Source organism: Lynx rufus, unplaced genomic scaffold, assembly GCF_022079265.1.
Source record: "Lynx rufus isolate CCGP_SWC_20201006 ecotype Redwood Valley unplaced genomic scaffold, mLynRuf1.p SCAF_23, whole genome shotgun sequence".
NCBI lineage: Eukaryota > Metazoa > Chordata > Mammalia > Carnivora > Felidae > Lynx > Lynx rufus.
Window position 1 is genome coordinate 9,809,653 of NW_025814838.1, and position 20,282 is coordinate 9,829,934.

A 20,282-nucleotide genomic window follows, 5' to 3' on the forward strand; every position below is an offset into this window, starting at 1 on the left:
CTGCTCTCTACCCACTAGATTGCCAGCAACGCCTCCACAGTGCAACAACCAACACTGCCTCCAGACATTGCCATGTGTCCGCTGGGGGGTAAAATTACTCCTGGCTGCAAAATCACTGCTCGAAATTAACTCCGTGCATTCAGAAAATCAGAACCAAACTACCGGTCCAGCAACTCTGCCTGCACACTGCTCACCTAGCGCAAACCCTGAGAGGAAGTGGGGAGGAGAGGCGTCGTCACAGAGCCTTCCTGGTTGCCCCCCGAGTTCACCCCTTCCTCCGTACTCACAGCCCCGATTTCTGATGGGCACATTTGTCGCATTTCCCAGCATCCCCTCCATCTGCATATGGCCCATGACGACCTTCAAGACAAATGCAGGTGTGTGGGTGGGGACACTGGGAGGACAAATGCAGCTGGGTGTGTGGATGGGACACTGGGAAGGGTCCTCATATGAGCAAGGGTGCATCCTACTTCCCCTTTTCCTCCTCCAACAACTTGGACGTGAGGTGACCCTGAACACAGCAGGGCAGCAGGACAGGAAGAGCCAGACCCCTGATGACTCTGGAGCCGCCACGCCAGCCTGAACTACCCACCTCTCGACTTCCTTTCAGGGCCAAGAGAGGAACGTCACTGTGGCATACGTCATCATGTCATCAGTGAGGGCTTTGGTCAGAAGCTCCCAGCTCTCGTCCTCAGTAACCCAGGCATTCCCCTGTTCTCCCTGGCCGGCTCAGCTCAGAGCCTTTCATCACGTGAGCAACCTACCCCCACACATCGTCGGCCTCATCTCCCTCACATCCCCAGGCACAAGCCAACGACTTGGTCCAGAGGCCACCTGGTGAACTTGAGGCCATGGAAGAAAACTGGAGCCACAGGAAGAAGTAAACCTTCTTTGGGGCGTCAGTCTCCTCACTTCCCAACTCAAACCTCCCCAGAGATGGGCTCCGATTCTTTCTCTGAATGGTGCCAGATCCTGGATTCTTAACACATTTTTTTGAGAAACCAACCGGCACATTTGCTCCCAACTAACGTGGACATAATGAGCCAAACTCACAGAGCCCAGGAGTTGGGCAACATTAGCTGTGATATCGTGATTTATAAGAAATATATATTGCGTCTTGATCCTGTTCCTGGCCCAGAAGCTCCTACTACCCTTGGAATGTCTTAAGCCCTCAGAGTGGTCAAGGAGACTTTGTTAAGTTAATCAAGTGACTTCTGGACACACCTAAGGATGGGGACTGGTTTCCAGGGGAAACAAACATTTGATTGCAGGGCTGGAACCTTCAGTGCCACTCCTGACCTCCAGGGAGGGGAGAGGGGGGAAGAAGATTGAATCAATCACGTCTATTTATTAAGGCCTCCCTAAGAACCTAAAAGGACTGGGTTCAGAGAGCTTCCTGACTGGTGAGACAGAATGTCCATGCCATCCAGCAGGACCCCAAACTCCAAGGGGACAGAAGGTCTTCTGTTTAGAACCTTGCTCTCTGTCTCTCTTCAAGTGGATGTTGATTTGCAGCCTTTAATATCCTTGTAATCTTGTGAGTAAACGGATTTCCTGGGTTCTGTGAGCCACTTAGCAAATTGACCGAACCCAAGGAGGGGGTCATGGGAGTTTGACGCACAGCCAGACGGTCAGAAGCACAGGTGACAACATGGACTCACAGCGGACATGTGAAGTGGGAGAGAAGGTTGAGGGACTAGGCGCCTGACTTGCAGGAATGGACGTGAGCTCCAGGGATCTGGGTGTCAGAACTGAGTTGAGCTGCAGGACACCCAGCCGGTGTCAGAGAATTGTTTGGCGTGGGGGGTGGGGAGATCCTGTACAGGCACCTGGGGGCAGAATCCTAACAAAAAGAAATCCCTACCAGATGGGAAGCAGGCCCTGGGAGAAGAGTGCGCTGGTACTCACGATAGACAGCTTCTCTGTGGTCGTGTACCGGGCAAGGATTTCTCCTCGTTTGCTGGCCCAGGGCTCAAAGTCTGATCCTACGATGGAGTTCTCATCTCGGTCTCGTCTCTTTCTAGAGCTGTCCTATGGAAAGGCAAGACAAGCTCTCAGCAGCAGTATCCTTTTCATCTTTAAAAAGAAAGTATAGGGACACCAGGGTGGCTCAGTTAAGCGTCTGACTTCAGCTCAGGTCATGATCTCATGGTTCGAGAGTCTGAGCCCCACGTTGGGCTTTGTACTGACAGCTCAGAGCCTGGAGCTGCTTCAGATTCTGTCTCCCTCTCTCTCTATGCCCCTTCCTCACTCTCTCTCTTTCTCTCTCTCAAAAATAAATAAAATGCTAAAAAAATTTTTTGAAAACCACAAAGTATAGGGGCGCCTGGGTGGCTCAGTTAAGGTCTGACTCTTCATCTCAGTTCAGGTCATGATCTCCTGGTTCGTGAGTTTGAGCCCCCACATCAGGCTCTGTGCTGACAGTGCAGAGCCTGCTTGGGATTCTGTCTCTCCTTCTCTCTCTGACCCTCTCCTGCTCGCTCTCTCCCTCTCAAAATAAAAACAAACAAAAACTACAAGCAAACGCAATAGTTGATAACATGGCAGGGTAAAATTGATTATGTGCTAGGAAAGCAGAACTTAAATGTTCTCATCAAATTAAAAAAATGTAAATACGTGAGGTGATGGGTGTACTAACTCGATGGGGGAATGGTTTCACAGGTGCATACAAATACCAGGTCATTATGTTGACACTCTAAAAGTCTCACAATTTCCTCTGTCACTTTTATCTCATAAAGCTAAAGAAAAGGGGCGCCCGGGTGGCTCCGTTGGTTAAGCGTCTGACTCTTAGTTTTGGCTCAGGTCATGACTCCAGAGTTCTGGGTTCAGGTCCCACATCAGGCTCTGCGTTTACGGTGCAGAGCCAGCCTCGCATTCTATCTCCCTCTCTCTCTCCTTCTCTCCCTCAAAATAAATGGATAAACTTAAAGAAAAGCTAAAGAAAAGGAAGTAGAAGCAAAGGCAGACAGTCCCCCAGTGCAGAATAAAATAGGTCTAAAGGTTTACTAGATAACATTTTTTCAGGCCAATTCACCCCAAAGGGCCAATAAACAGATCAAAAGACACTCAGGCTCACTGAGAATCAAGGAAAGGCAAACGATCATCTTTCAACCACCAAAATGGCCAAGTTACAATGACTGGTAATGTCCCAGCTGGCAAGGAGGCAGGACAACAGACACTCTGAAGTTCTGCTGGGGGTGGTATAAATGGTGAAGCCTTTTTGGAGAATGATTTGGGGAGTAGCCATCACAACCTTAAACACACATTGCCTAGCCCAGCGTTTAACTCTTCTACGTGAGAAATCAGCGGTTTGCTTACAGAATTACATAAAAATAAATGAAAAAAAAAAAAAAGAATAAAGAGTGAAATTAAAATCAAGAATGAATTTTAAAATGCTTTAATAGGGGCGCCTGGGTGGCGCAGTCGGTTAAGCGTCCGACTTCAGCCAGGTCACGATCTCGCGGTCCGTGAGTTCGAGCCCCGCGTCAGGCTCTGGGCTGATGGCTCAGAGCCTGGAGCCTGCTTCCGATTCTGTGTCTCCCTCTCTCTCTGCCCCTCCCCCGTTCATGCTCTGTCTCTCTCTGTCCCAAAAATAAATAAACGTTGAAAAAAAAAAAAAATTTTAAAATGCTTTAATAAAGAAAAGAAGAAGCTTCTAGGATCTGCACTAGCCTCTCACAAAGGGGGTTGGGGGGTGGGGAGAAGAGGGCTCCGTAAGGGGGACCCTGTGGGTGTCTGGATCCTGAAAACTGTCGCAACGACAATGTGGGATCTGTGCCATTTGGAAACAGAAAGGTGGGGGCACCCTGGGAGGCTCAGTCAGTTAAGCAACCGCCTTCGGCTCAGGTCATGATCTCACAGCTCTTGAGTTCAAGCCCCGCATCCAGCTCTGTGGTGACAGCTCGGAGCCTGGAGCCTGCTTCAGATTCTGTGTCTCCCTCTCTCTCTGCCCCACCCCCACTTGTGCTCTGTCTCTCAAAATGAATAGATGTTAAAAAAAAAAAAAAAAAAAGAAATTTTTTTTTTTTTTAAACAAAAAGAAAAGCCGCCAGCCCTGCCCCCACAGGACTGACCACAAGCAGGGAGTGTTACCGGGGCTGCAGGGTCAGCCGTGGCCGCGAACATGGAGAGGGGGTCTGTCCCATCCAGCACGCTGCTCAGTGGGTCCACCACGGAGCTGGAAGACGAGGAGGACGTGGAGGAAGTGCTGCCTTTCCGGCTCACTTTCTTGGTCTTGGACTCTGTGACCTGTGGGGAAAACCCGAGCAGGTAAAGCGGGAATCTCCTATGACCTTCCCCCAAACACTCAATGTGTTTTCCCTCATTCCCTTAGTTGAAGTGACCATTGCTTTGTGGCAGGGACACTTACATTTTGTGACAAACCGAGAGGACTCGGAATCCCAGCTATGGAGGAAGGGATTAGAAGGTGGGATCGAACTGCACCCTGGTAGGGTCCTCTTACACAAAGCAGGTCCCCAGACAAGCAGCAGCCACATCACACGGAGCTCGTCAAAAAACACGGACTCTGGAGCTCCACCTTGGATCTACTGCATCGGAAGCTGCGACTTAACACGATCTCCTTCCTTTTCGAAGAACTTCGAATGCCACATCCTGCTGAGCACTGAGGGACAGGTGGGGTGTCAGGGTGTGAAGCCATGTTTTTGTTCCACTGGCCCCCAACACTTTCTGACTTCAGATGACCAGATCAGGGGTGAACCCCTGAGCCAAGAGGATCCAACCAGTGTTTCTGCTGAAAATGCAGCACAAAATCCAGAAGGGCTGGCTGGGCTCCACTCTCCTCCTTAAACAAGGAAGCTCTGAAAACCCAGGGGCTGAGGGAAGTAATGGACACTCTGGGCATATCCTTTCTCTGAAGGCAGAGAAAACCCGTCTTCAGAGAGGACGGGATGTGACAGAATGAAAGAAAGGGCTGGATAAAAGAGAACTTGACCAGCCTTTGTCCTGGTTCTGGGAAAGGAGGGTCCGGCCCTTGGAGTGTCTGTCATTCACACGCCCCTCAGTCACACATGACTTGATGGTAACAAGACCAGCATGGGGGCTGGTCATGAGAAAGACCACTCCTGTGAGCACAGTCAGGGGGTATCAGCCTGACCTTAGGGGAGGGAGGCTGGAGATGAGGTCCAGTCATGTGGCCAAGGAATCACTGCATCACGCTGTGTAATGAAACCCCAACACAAAGTGTGGACACACCAAAGCTCAGTGGAGCTTCCTGGCTGGTGGCTGCACCATGTGCCGGGAGGTGATACACTGTTCCATAGGCAGAGGGCAGAGAGCTCTGTCTTCAGGACGTTCCCGGGCCTCACCTAGCTGTCTCTCATTTGGCTGCTCATTTGTATCCTTCATGTAAAACTGTAAACACAGGACTTCTGAGTTGTCTGAGCTCTCCTAGCATATTATCAAGCCTGAGGGGAGGTCTGGATTTGCAGACAGTTGATCAGCGGGTGGCCTGGGGTCCCCCAAATCTGCAGTGGGTGTCTGAAGCAAGGACTGCCTTTTTGAAGAGCTTGCCCTAAACCTGTAGGGTCTGACACCAACCCCGAATGATCTGGCAAAGGGCCTCCTATTGGTACACAATTGTCATTTTGTCTGCCTGGCATCTGTCCCCCCTTCTCCCAGGCTTGGCAGTTGTTTTCTTTGGGAAAGCGGCCCTCCCCGACTCTCGGCTCCTACAGGCCTGGTTGGGGTGGAGGGGTTCTACCCCAACCCAGTCAGTCAGCACATTCCCTTCCCCGGGGCACCAGCCTGGGTCAGGGAGGGACACAGAACCAGAAAAGAGAAACTCCCTGCTCTCGTGTCACGAAAGCTGCAGGATGGAAGCCTGGAGCTGACATGGCTGGTCTGTGTCCACAGGAGTGAGTTCTCAGATTGGAAACGACCCACTGGTGTCTCAGTTGTGACTCTACAAGCCCACAGGGCCTGGGGGGGAGGGGGAGGGCAGACACTCCAGCTGTGACCTCCTGCTTTATGCAATGGCCTCTGGGCATTCTAAGGTATGTGTCTGTCACCCTCACCCCCACCCATGATGAGAGCCACACAGCTTCTATTATCTGCTGGTGAAACAGTGCTAACCCAGAAGAGAGGGACCATCTATATCACTGGCCTGCTTTTCACTTTGCTTTTTAAATAACTCACACAGATGAAGACACCATTCAGAACAGCATCTTCAGGACAGGCAAACTTAAGAAGGGGTTTCATTTATACGCCCACATCAGGAGCAAAGGCATCACCCGCTCGTGACAACCTTGCAAATGTGAGAAAGGGCACAACGAACATGACGGTGGGTGAGGTCAACGTCACGAAAACCAGGGCCTGGGAACAAAGTGGCCGATAGAAATGTGCAAAAGCAGCTCCAGCCGGCAAGTGGGAAAGACCCAGGAACCCGGCTTGTCATTTTGAGGAGTGAGAGGTTAGAGAGGTTAGAGAGGGCCTCGTGACAAAACTTACGGTTATTGGGGCGCCTGGGTGGCGCGGTCGGTTAAGCGTCCGACTTCAGCCAGGTCACGATCTCGCGGTCCGTGAGTTCGAGCCCCGCGTCGGGCTCTGGGCTGATGGCTCAGAGCCTGGAGCCTGTTTCTGATTCTGTGTCTCCCTCTCTCTCTGCCCCTCCCCCATTCATGCTCTGTCTCTCTCTGTCCCAAAAATAAATAAAAAAAAACGTTGAAAAAAAAGAAAAAAAAAAATTAAAAAAAAAACAAAAACTTACAGTTATGGGCTTCAGCGGGTGATAGTCCCCAAACTCCAGTGGCACAGCCTCCAGCCGGCAGGACGCAAACTCTGCCTTGTAGTTCCTCCCCCGGGAATGCCTGGCGGACAAATCCCAGACCGCCACCATCAGTTGAAGGGGATACAGAACACATTCAAATCATCTGCTCAGACCTTCTCAGGGCTACGGCGGCTCACGGCGCAACAGTATTTCTACTGAGCCCAAGAAATGCTGCAGAGAATTTTAACACTCAGTTTGAAGGTGCACAATGCCACCCAGGGATCCGGGACCCGTGAGGCCAGACACCAGAACCAAGGGCACTGGATGAAGTGAGGTCGTCAACTCTCCCCCACACACTGTTCTCCCCCCGACAGCCAGCGCCCAAGGAGGAGCTGAAGAGAGGGGCGTGCAGGGGGAGGGAGAAAGCCGGCCCTGCTCTCCCCACCAAAAGTTCACGAACGCTGTGGAGCCAGAGAAAGTAGCTGAGCGGGAAGTAGACAAAGAGCACCCGATTTCACGGGTCTTGTGAAGAGATCACGAGATAGACAAGAGGACAAAGTATCCACACTAAGGCACGAGAGGAAAACACATGGGAAGAAGAGCAGTGTGAAAGGCCTCGGGGCGGAAGGGAAGGTCTCAGCACAGGCAGAGAAAAACGGGAAGAGGAATGGGCAGCAGCAGTATTTGAAGGGATTCTTCCAAACTAGGGGCGCCTGGGGGGCTCAGTCGGTTGAGCTTCTGACACCTGGTTTTGGCTCAGGTCATGATCTCTCAGTTTGTGAGTTCGAGCACCGCGTCAGGCTCTGAGCTAACAGTGTGGAGCCTGCTTGGGATTCTCTCTCTACCCCCCCCCTCCCGACCCTCCCTTGCTTGTACACACGACTTCTCTCTCTCTAAGTAAATAAACTTTAAAAAAAAAAAAAAGAAAAAAAATTTTTAAACCAAAATAGAATTTTTCCAAACTAAAGACCTCAAGCTATAGATTCAAGAAACACGCATGCCCCAAGCAGGACCCACACAAAAAAGAAACAAAAACCATACTTAGGGCCTTCATAGTAAAATGGCTAAAAAACAGAGGATTTCTTAGAACTAATAAAGACACCTTATTTTCAAAGGGTGATGATTATATTACTGTCTCAGCAGAGAGGAGAGCCAGCAGACAAAGGGATCGTACTGGTGAAGTACCAAAGAAATTAACTGCCAGACAAAAACCCTGCACCTAGTGAAACGGTCCTTCAGTCATGAAGGAAAGAGTTTCCTGTTAAAGAAAAAGCAACAACAGCATGTACAGAACTACACTTAAAAAAAAAGCTACACGGATTGGAAGAATAAATATTGTGAAAATGTCAATACTACCCAAAGCTATCTACACATTCAATGCAATCCCAATCAAAATTGCACCAGCATTCTTCTCGAAACTAGAACAAGCAATCCTAAAATTCCTATGGAACCACAAAAGGCCCTGAAGAGCCAAAGTAATTTTGAAGAAGAAGACCAAAGCAGGAGGCATCACAATCCCAGACTTTAGCCTCTACTACAAAGCTGTCATCATCAAGACAGCATGGTATGGGCACAAAAACAGACACATAGACCAATGGAATAGAATAGAAACCCCAGAACTAGACCCACAAAAGTATGGCCAACTCATCTTTGACAAAGCAGGAAAGAACATCCAATAGAAAAAAGACAGTCTCTTTAACAAATGGTGCTGGGAGAACTGGACAGCAACATGCAGAAGGTTGAAACTAGACCACTTTCTCACACCATTCACAAAAATAAACTCAAAATGGATAAAGGACCTGAATGTGAGACAGGAAACCATCAAAACCCTAGAGGAGAAAGCAGGAAAAGACCTCTCTGACCTCAGCCGTAGCAATCTCTTACTCGACACATCCCCAAAGGCAAGGGAATTAAAAGCAAAAGTGAATTACTGGGACCTTATGAAGATAAAAAGCTTCTGCACAGCAAAGGAAACAACCAACAAAACTAAAAGGCAACCAACGGAATGGGAAAAGATATTTGCAAATGACATATCGGACAAAGGGCTAGTATCCAAAACCTATAAAGAGCTCACCAGGGGCGCCTGGGTGGCGCAGTCGGTTAAGCGTCCGACTTCAGCCAGGTCACGATCTCGCGGTCCGTGTGTTCGAGCCCCGCGTCGGGCTCTGGGCTGATGGCTCAGAGCCTGGAGCCTGTTTCCGATTCTGTGTCTCCCTCTCTCTCTGCCCCTCCCCCGTTCATGCTCTGTCTCTCTCTGTCCCAAAAATAAATAAACGTTGAAAAAAAAATTTAAAAAAAAAAAAAAAAAAAAAAAAAAAAAAAGAGCTCACCAAACTCCACACCCGAAAAACAAATAACCCAGTGAAAAAATGGGCAGAAAACATAAATAGACACTTCTCTAAAGAAGACATCCAGATGGCCAACAGGCACATGAAAAGATGCTCAACGTCGCTCCTCATCAGGGAAATACAAATCAAAACCACACTCAGATATCACCTCACGCCAGGCAGAGTGGCCAAAATGAACAAATCAGGAGACTATAGATGCTGGAGAGGATGTGGAGAAACGGGAACCCTCTTGCACTGTTGGTGGGAATGCAAATTGGTGCAGCCACTCTGGAAAACAGTGTGGAGGTTCCTCACAAAATTAAAAATGGACCTACCCTGTGACCCAGCAATAGCACTGCTAGGAAATGACCCAAGGGATACAGGAGTACTGATGCATAGGGGCACTTGTACCCCAATGTTCATAGCAGCACTCTCAACAATAGCCAAATTATGGAAAGAGCCTAAATGTCCATCAACTGATGAACGGGTAAAAAAATTGTGGTTTATATACACAATGGAGTACTACGTGGCAATGAGAAAGAATGAAATATGGCACTTCGTAGCAACATGGATGGAACTGGAGAGTGTGATGCTAAGTGAAATAAGCCATACAGAGAAAGACAGATACCATATGGTTTCACTCTTATGTGGATCCTGAGAAACTTAACAGAAACCCATGGGGGAGGGGAAGGAAAAAAAGAGGTTAGAGTGGAAGAGAGCCAAAGCATGAGACTCTTAAAAACTGAGAACAAACTGAGGGTTGATGGGGGTGGGAGGGAGGGGAGGGTGGGTGATGGGTATTGAGGAGGGCACCTTTTGGGATGAGCACTGGGTGTAGTATGGAAACCAATTTGACAATAAACTTCATATATTGAAAAAAATAAAAAATAAAAAATAAATAGAAGCACATTTAATTGTAGTGTGATTCTGAAAGTAGTAAAAAAAAATAAAAATAAAAAATAAAAATAAAAAAAGCTACACAGAGAAACAAAATGATCCCAGCTGAAAACAAAAAACTATATACATAGTATATATGTGCATACACACTGTGTATACATGTATGTACATATGTATAGGCTATGCATACATATCGAAGAGTAAAAAAAAAAAGGTAAAGGTGTGGATAAAAAGAGATTAGTGACCACAAAAAACAGTAACTTATAGTATTTAAAATATGTGTAGGGGGCACCTGGGTGGCCCAGGGGGTTAAGTGTCTGCGTCTAACTCTTGACTTCCGCTCAGGTCATGATCCCTGGGTTGTGGGATTGAGCCCCGAGTCAAGCCCCACGCTGAGCCTGCTTCAGATTCTCTCTCTCTCTCCCTCTGCCCCTCTCCCCTGCTCTCTAAAATAAAAAAATAAATAAAACAGAGGTAGAATTAAAACTCAGGTCAATCAGCACAGAAGAGGCACTATGGTATGAATGTTTGTCCCCACCCCCCCCAACCCCCCAAATTCACTGACTGAAATCCTAACCTCGCCTTTGGGAGGTGATGAGGTCTCAAGGGAGGAGCCTCATGATAACCGGGACCCCAGAGAGCCCCCGCCCCGTGAAGACACGCAGTGCAGGCACTGGGTGAAAAGCAGGAGGCGCCTCGCCTCACCGGGCTGGCCAGACGTCCAGCCTCCAGGAGAAACAAATATTTTTTGTTGTAAGTTGCCACATCTGTGGTTTTTTTTTTTCTTTTTTTTTTTTTTTTACAGCAGCAGTTCGAACGGACTAAGCCTCGGACTGAGAAGTGGGGTTGCTGCCTTAACAAATACCTAAAAACGAGGAAGCGACTCTGGAACCGTAACGGGCACAGGCTGGAAGAGTTTTCCAAGACCGGCGAGAAAAGCCACCGCCCCGAGTGGACGGTCAGGGCGATGACGGTGAGGGCTCGGAGAGCGCACATGAGAGCTGCAGAGAAAGCCTCAGCCCTCCTGGAGAAGACGCCAGGGGTTGCGAACAGAAGCTGGTGGAACAGACGGCCTAGGCCAGACCAGCGAGGCTGCAGACGGAAACGGGGACTGTGCTACTGGACACGGAGAGGCGATCCCGGTCAACCCGGCGTCCCGGACTGTGCTCACGCCCTGGTGTCCTGTGGACGGCAGAACTTGTATGCGACGGAACGGGGTATTTGCAGGAGGACGTTTAAGTGTTGCAGGGAGCAGCTTGGCCGTTCTCCGATTACTTACAGTAAAAACCGACCAGAGAGAAATGACTGAAAGCTGGCTCGGCTCATCAAAAGGGAAACAATTTAAAAACATGGAGAATTGGGGTGCCTGGGTGGCTCAGTCAGTTGAGTGTCCAACTTCGGCCCAGGTCATGATCTCAGGGTTCGTGAGTTTGAGTCCCACATCAGGCTCTGTGCTGACAGCTTGGAGCCTGGAGCCTGCTTCCCATTCTGTGTCTCCCTCTCTCTCTCTCTGCCTCTCCCCCACTCACGTGTGCGCTCTCTCTCTCTCTCTCTCTCTCTCTCAAAAATAAATATTAAAAAAAGCCTTAAAAACCCCGTGGAGAATTAGGTCTCAAAGAGCGTAAAGCCGGTCCCCTTTGTTCATCGGCCTGAGCGTCCCCTGAATTCACCCTCTGCCCCACTCATAGCTGTGTGCCTTCACTAGTACTTAAGGAACCCCAAATCCAACTACACCCTGCAGTCAGCCTTATGGGTGAGCCCACCCACCCAGAAACCTACTCAGTATGAGAGAACAGAGACCCCAGGTCATTTGACTTCTATCCCTTTCTAAATAAATGTGGCTTTGTGAGCACGAAAGGAGGAAGGCCAGTCAACAATACAAATTCATCTCTACTTTTTATGTTTTATTTATTTTTTTAAAGAACTACTGCTTTAACCTCTTTTGGTGGGGGAGGGGGCAGAGAATCTCCAGCAGGCTTGACATTCAGCATGGAACCCAAAATGGGGCTCGATCCCACAACCCTGGGATCATGACCTGAGCTGAAATCAAGAGTTGAATGCTCAACCGAATGAGCCACCCAGGCACCCCACTACTCTTTATTTTTTGGAAAGGAAAATCCCTATCACGATATATTGCCTGGTCTCTCTGGGTCACATTTACCAAGCATACCCAGTCCTCCCCTTCCAAAAATATGAAATATTCTTCCTGACTCCCTTTAATTTTTTTTAAGGTTTTTTGGGTTTTTTTTTTTGAGAGACAGAGAGCAACTGAGCATGAGCAGGGGAGGAGGAGAGAGGGAGAGAGAGAATCCCAAACAGGCTCCACCCTGTCAGTGCAGAGCCTGATGCAGGGCTTGAACTCACAATCTGTGAGATCATGACCTGAGCTGAAATAAAGAGTTGGACGCTTAACCAACTCAGTTCCCCCCAAGTACCTCCCGACTCCCTTTAATATGCTGCCAGCCAATCCCTGATTTATAAAATAAACAAAGACCCCCACCCAAGAATAAGGAAACTGGAATAACAGTTATCAGTGGCCATAACGGAGTTTAAAAATCAAATTACGCTTTTTCTCTCTTCAGATCATTCTTAACTTTATCAATAGAACTCTGAAACGTTAATTTAGTGGAACGAGTAGAAATGTAACCAGACCTGAAATTCAGTTGCAAATGTTTTTCATCCCTGTAATAATCATTAACAAATCAATCCACAGCTGAGCAAGACTGTATCCCAAGAACAGGGTGACTGGATACACAGAATCAAATAATAGTTCTCATTTACAATGGACTTGCTGTACAGCAGGACCCAGGCCAAGCCCTTTCCCTGCACTTCCTCGTTTAACCAACTGCCTAATGCTAAGATGCTATCATTACGCCCATTTTTCAGAGAAGCTGAGGCTTAGAGTTGAGGGGACAGCAGCACATGACAGGGACACAAAAACCAAGGCAGCCTGACTCTCATGCAGGAAGGAGCTCTGGAGACCATCCATGGGTCATCTTAAGAACCTTAAGCAATTGTCTACCTTTGTCTTTTCTTTTAAAGAACCAAGCTTTGAAATAATTTATTTGTTTATTTGGATGAGGGAGGAGGGGCAGAGAGAGAGACAATCCCAAGCAAGCTCCACGTTCAGTGCTGAGCCCAACGTGGGGTTCGATCCCATAACCACAAGATCATGGCCTGAGCATAAGCCAAGGGTCAGACACCTATCCTACTGAGCCACCCAGGCACCCCGAAATAGTTTTTTGTTTTTTGTTTGTTTGTTTACAAGTTTGAAGGGAAGGAATTCCTTGGGGAAAAAAAATAAATACTGTTTCTGGAGAAATGTAAAAAAAAAAAAAAAAGGAAACATTTAACCCTTTCGAAATTCCACATCAAACAGCTATATTTTGATCTTTCTATCGCTTCTTCCATTATTCCCTCAAATTCCCGGTCAGGCTCAGCGGTTTACCCAATGTTTGAGATGCTAAAAAGCTTGGTTGTCAATGCCTGGGTCTTTGCTAATGCCAACAGCGCCCCCCAGCGGGCATTTTCTAGAAATCCCTACCTTGCTTTTTTTTCCCCCCCAGAACACAGCAGCTGGTAAAAATCCCCCATCATCCCAGCTTCCAAAGGCTCGTGTGCATCCTTGGCAGCTGCCACAGAAAAAAAGGCCAACATTTCCCACCTCCACTCCTGGCCTGGCCGCTGGCTACTCAAAGTGTGGCTCACAGATCACTGTGCAAGGGCATCACCAGGGAACTGTGGAAATACCACAGATCAGGGTCTGCACATTAGCAAATTCCCTCGGGTGATTTATACCCATGTTAAAGGTTGACAACTCCCTATTTTTAAGTTATTTACATCTGATAACATGGATGCATAGAAATTGCATTACCAGTTATCAAGTTAATCTCCTTATAGTGGAAATACGGAAATCCACCAAATGCTTTTTGTTGGCTATTTTCATTCTCAAGTGATTTTTAAGCAGCTCATGATATATAGTCTGGCCACATAGTTTCTTCTCCCACAATCACGACATACCCCTCTTCCCTACCTACCCCCTCATAAAAAGGTCTTGAAGTGAAGTAGAAATGCCTGACTCAAAGGCTGGTAGTTTTGTTTCGTTTTTTTAATTTTTTTTAATGTTTATTTATTTTTGAGAGACAGAGTGTGAGTGGGGGAGGAGCAAAGAGAGAGGGAGACACAGAATCTGAAGCAGGCTCCAGACTCTGAGCTGTCAGCACAGAGCCCGATGTGGGGCTCGAACTCACGAACTGCGAGATCATGACCTGAGCTGAAGTCAGATGCTTACCGACTGAGCCGTTCAGGTGCCCCAAAGGCTGGTAGTTTTAAGGGCGCCATTGTCACAGGGATTAGACAGAAAAGGTGATCTGAGGGGGGACTGCTGGACATCACTTGTTAGCCCAGACCTGCAACCCAGACCCCGCAGCCCAGGGCATGGGTGGGAGGTCCAGCTGCTGGGAACGGTTAGGATCACAGCCTCTGGACCACTGCTCCTCGAAGGCTGTACCACTTTAAGGAAACTAACTGCTTCACCTGTCTGCCTCCATGACCTCATCTGAAAAATGGGTTTTGAGGATTAAATGGGATGCTGCACATTCAATACTTAACACCGTGCCTGGCGTGCGCACACACACGTCTCTGTAAATGTCAAATTTAGCGACAGGAACACATTTCTCCTCTGTAGACCTTCTCTGTTTCCTCACTCATCCCACAGACTACTACTGCCCCTCCTTTCTGCCAAACCCCATGCCAGGCACGACCAGGGTTAAAACGCAGTTCTTTTAATTTGAAGAACAACAAGTCTTGGGAGACTTTAGGGTGAACACGGGCTGCCACAGGAATGTCGAGAGCACAGTCAGCTTAGGAACTTTGGAAACCCTACAAGTTAAAAGGCGTATGGCACCTCTGTTTGTGATTTAAAGTAAAACTGTCACAGGTAAAAATGTTCTGGGAAGCAGAGATTAAAAGACATCTCCCCGCGTTTTCTGATCAGAAAATTCCAGACAAGTTAATTGAAGCCAGATGTCTTTCATTGTTCTTGGTGTTTAAACCTTAATGATTCCCTAAAAGGTGCTTCGAATCACTAGATCCAAGGAAACTCAGTGGCATTCAATCCAGATTTAGTGTATCGAGACTTTGGAAAGGGGCGCCTGGCTGGCTCAGTGGGTTAAGTGTCTGACTTCAGCTCAGGTCATAATCTCATGGTTCGTGGGTTCAGCCCTGCGTCACGCTCTGTGCTGACAGTTCAGAGCCCGGAGCCTGCTTCAGATTCTATGTCTCCCTCTCGCTCTGCCCTCCCCCCACTCTGGCCCTCCCCTGCTCACGAGCGCGCTCGCTCTCAAAAATAAACCAGCATTAAAAAAAAGACTAACTGCTTCACCTGTCTGCCTCCATGACCTCATCTGAAAAATGGGTTCTGAGGATTAAAAAATGGATTTTGAGGAAAAATGGGTTTTGAGGATTCCTTCCTTTGGAAGGAAGCTGCTTAACTGTCAGTATTTCAAGAGTCTAGGGCTGTATATTCTTTCATTTGCTCACTTACTCATTCACGGGAAACCACATTTGGAAAGAAAGATCAGAAAGTGATTTCCCTACCACCTCACACCTGTCAGAATGGCTAAAATGAACAACTCAGGAGACAGTGGACGTAGGCGAGGATGCAGAGAAAGGGGAACACTTTTGCACAGTTGGTGGGAATGCAAATTGGTGCAACCACTCTGGAAAACAGTGTGGAGGTTCTTCAAAAAATTAAAAATAGAGGGGCACCTGGGTGGCTCAGTCGGTTAAGTGTCCGACTTCGGATCAGGTCGTATCTTGCGGTTTGTGAGTTCGAGTCCCGCATCGGGCTCTGTGCTGACAGCTGGGAGACAGAAGCCTGCTTGGATTCTGTGTCTCCCCCTCTCTCTGTCCCTCCCATGCTCATGGTCTATCTCCATCTCTCAATAACAAATAAACATTAAAAGAAAAAATTTTTTAATTAAAAATAGAGCTACCCTACGACCCAGCAATTGCACTACTAGACATTTATCCAAAGGATACAAAAATGCTGATTCGAAGGAGCACATACACCCCAATGTTTATAGCAGTTCTATCAACAAGAGCCAAATCATGGAAAGTGCCCACACATCCATCAACTGATGAATGGATAAAGAATATGTGGGGTGTGTGTGTGTGGACTATTACCCAAAGATCAAAAAGAATGCAATCTTGCCATTTGCAACAACATGGATGGAACTAGAATGTATTACGCCAATCAAAATAAGTCAGAGAAAGACAAATATCATATGATTTCACTCATATGTGGAATTTAAGAAACAAAACATAGGGGAAGATAAACACAGGGGAAGGAAAGCAAAAATAAGATAAAAACAGAGAGGGAGGCAAACCAGAAAAGACTCAAACTCAGAACAAACTGAGGGTTATTGGAGGGGTGTTGGGGGGGTGGTGAGCTAACTGGCTGATGGGCATTAGGAGGGCACTTGCTGTGATCACTAAATTCTACTCCTGAAACCATTACTACGCTGTATGTTAATTAGCTTCGATTTAAATTAAAAAAAAAAAAAAAAAAGCCCTCCTCTCCCTTTCTGAGATGCAGGGTAGAGCTCCCATCTATTTCCCAAATAAACCCACTAGAACCATCACAGCTTGTTGACTTCTTCCCGCACACACAGCACGGCTGGACCCTCAGCACGAGCCACTCCGAGCTACTCCAACCACAAGAGCCCTGCCCGGCCGGTCAGCCAGGGCACACGCTGTCCCCGCCTGTTCTGAGCTCCTATTCACTCTCCGAAACCCAATGTAAGGGTCTGCCTTTCTCAAGCCTTCCCCAAGCCCCAGGTTAAATTACATCTCATGACCCTTCTACTGGGTGTGTCTGCTCCACTAAACTAACTCCTTAAGGCCAAGGGGTACGTCCGCAGACTGTGCATCCCCAGTGCCCAGCGGGAAGCCCTGCACACAGTGGGACGAAGGGCAGCCATTTCACAGAGAAGCAATCGAGTGTCGTCCAGGTGAGCCGAGTAGCACTGGAAACAGCTAGGTGTCCCCTATCATCCAGACCGAGCTGAGTCCACCACTCTTTGCACGCAGCGCCCCCAGAACCTGGGACACAGAAAGCCGGGGAACTTGAGTTTTCTTTAAGGAGTGAATGGAGAGGGGAGCGTGAAAGGTGCAAGGAACGGGTAGCCGGGAGGGAACCACCCGTGGGGCCTCAGGGACCTCTTGTGGACCAGGGTAGCGGCCGGGGATTCTGCGGTCAAAACAACCGGGTACGGAATGGGAGGCTCCACCAGCACCTCACCAAGAGAGCAATTCCCGTTGACTCACACAAGCTCACACTCGCAGAGACAGCAGCTATAGTCCCTCTCCCAAACCAACCACCACTTCTTCCTTACCAGGGAAAGACGGCCATCTTCTCAGTCACATGAGCAGTTGCACCAGGACCGCCAGCCCGTTTTTCCCTCCCAGACCCCGCCCCGCCCCGCCCTCCTCCGCTCTGGCCGCCATGATTGAAAGGGGCAGATACTCAGCAGCTGAGCCTTGGGAGCGCCATGATTGTAAGGGGCGGACGGACCCGCTGAGCAGTTCGTCGGCGCCATAATAATGAGGGGCAACGCACGTCTGCTAGCCTTTCGTCGGCGCCAAGATCGTGCGTAGCAAACGCACTTCCGTTGTGCTGTGACGCCATGATTGTGAAGGGTAGATGCCCTCACTCAAAAACGGTTATGGGCACGGGAACCAGCATCGAAGAGCCAACGCCGTGGGCACCGTGATCCTAAGGGGCAGGCAAACTTCCGCTGAGTGGTCCGCGACGCCATGATTGTGAAGGTCAGGCATACGTCTCCCCACCCCCATCCCGTCCACCACTTCCGGAGGGTACATACACTTCTAGAGCGCCTCCCCAGATGCCATGATTGTGAAGGGCAGGTAAACTTCCGGGGCACTATCCTAGAGGCCGTAATTGTGCCACCATGGTTGTGAGGACAAACGTCCGCCTTCGGTGCCCAGATAACGCCGTCAGCCAGCACTTAGTTGTGGGGGCGGGCGCCAGTGTCGAAAAACCGATGCTTATGCCGTTTGCCAGCGCCGTTGTCGCAATGGGCAGACACACTGCCGCTGCACTGCGACGCCATGATTATGAGGGGCGAACATACTTTCGGAGAGCTGTCCGCGGCGCCATGATTACGAGGGGTGGGCGTGCTTTCGCTGATGGCCTCTATGGCGCCATGATTGTGATGGGCACGCGCCCTTCCTGGTGGGCTACTGTGGTGCCATGATAGTAAGGGGCGAACGCATTTCCCCTGCGTCGTGCGCGATGCCATCATTGTGAGGGGCAAGGCGCCTGTGTCGTCCGCCAGTTGCCATGATTGTAAAGGGCAGACACAGCCCCCGCCCCCCCCCCCCCGGAGGCGTGTCTGCAACATTAATGTACAGCGTGTTTGAGAAGGGGCAGCAGGCTGCCTAACCCACCTTCGCCTTCTGGGTGCTAACAAGAATCCGGAGACAGGCGGAGCGAAGACGCTAGCCGTGGCTGGGTGTGGGGAAAGGGTCTGTGGGGTTCGTGCGGTTTTACAGCTAATTCGCTGTTTGGCTGGGGTAAACCATGCCGACGCTTTCCCCTCCCCGCGTCTCTAAGGGTTGCCCTGGGTCCGAATAGACCGCCTTCATCTGGAGCAAAATCACATGAGGAAGTTGGGGCTAGCTTCTCACCCAGCTTGACAAAGCTGTACGTTTCTGTAAAGGTGGACACCCGTTTCAACCCCAGAACTTATGTTGTCGTGTTTTCTCGGGTTACTATGTATACACACACACGCATACATACATATATATACATACGTATATATGTACATACATACATACTCGGGTTACTATATATATAATATATATATAATTTCCTAGCAACTACCGCATACTGAACGCCTGCTGTGCCAGGCGCCCTGCGGGCATCTCACGTGCCCCTCACCGCAAACCTGAGGTCACTACCACGGCCACCTGTTCGGGAACCACTGCAGGTGCACTGCTTGAAGCCAGGAAGTGCCCTTAGCGGGAGCGACTGCGGGTTAACCGACCTGATGGGAGGACGTGCTCAATCTCGAGGCGGCATCTCATCCCCCCTTTCTTTGCAAGAGCCTGGTCTGACAACACATAAACCACTTTCCCAGGAAACAACGGAATAATATACTCCGGGCCCTCTGACGGCACATGGAGTTTCGCACCCCGGGTCCTGGTGTCTTCACCTGGGAAATTAGTCTAGAACTCATTCTAGAACTAGTTCAAGACTCAGGTGTGGGGAGATTCTGAAATGCCTGGCACGCGGTCAGCACGCCCCTGGCTGGAGCTGAGCTTGCAGGCAGGCAAAGGAGCCCGTTGCGCCTTCAGAGCTTTTCTCTCCGGGGTAACCTGCCGTCGCCTGCGCGTGCGGACCGGCGCGGGCTCGCGTTAACACGCCCGCTGGGGCCCGGGGCCGGGGGCGGCCTGGCTGGTGCAGCGCCCACAGCGCCAGGTGCACCGCTGCACCGCGCGCTTCCGGAGCGGGCTGTTAGCACCCACTGGGGCCAAGAAGCAAACCACCTCAAGAAATTGAAGAATTGGGAGTCACAGGGAAACTGGGCCAATAAAGGAAGACAAGTGAAAAGGTAGTATTTTATTGTCCAGGATAATTTTGGTTAGACACGATTTTTGCCCTCAGAGCTGATGGAGAATGGGACTCCACTACCCCATAGTCCAGTTGGTTCGCTGTATTCAGCAACGCCCCAGGTTTGTTTCTAGGTTGGGTTTAAATGTTTACGTAAATTCCAGTTAACATACAGCGTGATACTAGTTTCAGGGGTACAGTGCAGTGATTCTCCCTTATTTTTAATGATTTTTATGACATTTACCTACGCCCGCTCCGGTTCCTGAGATAAAGCAATCCACCTCCCATTTGCTTGCGTGTAACTGTTACTTTTCATTGGGGTGATTGTTCATGGGCCGGTGGCCCCTGACAAAAAAGATCTTCCTCTCCCAAACGGGTCCTTGTTTTCAGCTCAGAATGAGTAAGAAGGATTCCCAGTCATACCCTCACGTCCACCTCTCCCCGCGCACGAAATGAACCAGAGTTCAAGGGTGGCCACAGGGAAAGGGAGGGGCTCTTTCCACCCTGCCTTGCGGACTGGGCAGTGCATCCTCTCCTCTGTGGGAGTAAAAACGAGGAGCACGCGCTGCGCTCAGCTGGGACGAGGGCGCAGGACCAAGAGCCGGATCTTGAAGCCGTGCACCTGAGCGGCTTTGATGGGAGCGGCAAGCTGAGCACCCCTCCCCTTTGGGCCCGCGCAGGCGGCCGGCTCCTAAAA

At 49.4% G+C, this 20,282-nt stretch overlaps 1 protein-coding gene across 1 annotated transcript in view; it reads right to left on the reverse strand.

Annotated features, from left to right (window-relative positions):
- VPS35L (VPS35 endosomal protein sorting factor like) overlaps nt 1-17,364 on the reverse strand; it is a 116,549-nt gene extending 99,185 nt beyond the window's left edge. Inside the window, exons 1-4 of the mRNA XM_047087276.1 lie at nt 17,346-17,364; nt 6,725-6,824; nt 4,093-4,248; nt 1,909-2,031 (exon numbers count right to left, since the gene is read on the reverse strand). Coding sequence (XP_046943232.1) covers nt 1,909-2,031; nt 4,093-4,248; nt 6,725-6,824; nt 17,346-17,362 — 396 coding nt within the window. The 5' untranslated portion in view covers nt 17,363-17,364. The remainder of the gene's footprint in view (nt 1-1,908; nt 2,032-4,092; nt 4,249-6,724; nt 6,825-17,345) is intronic.
- Between the last annotated feature and the right edge of the window lie 2,918 nt (nt 17,365-20,282).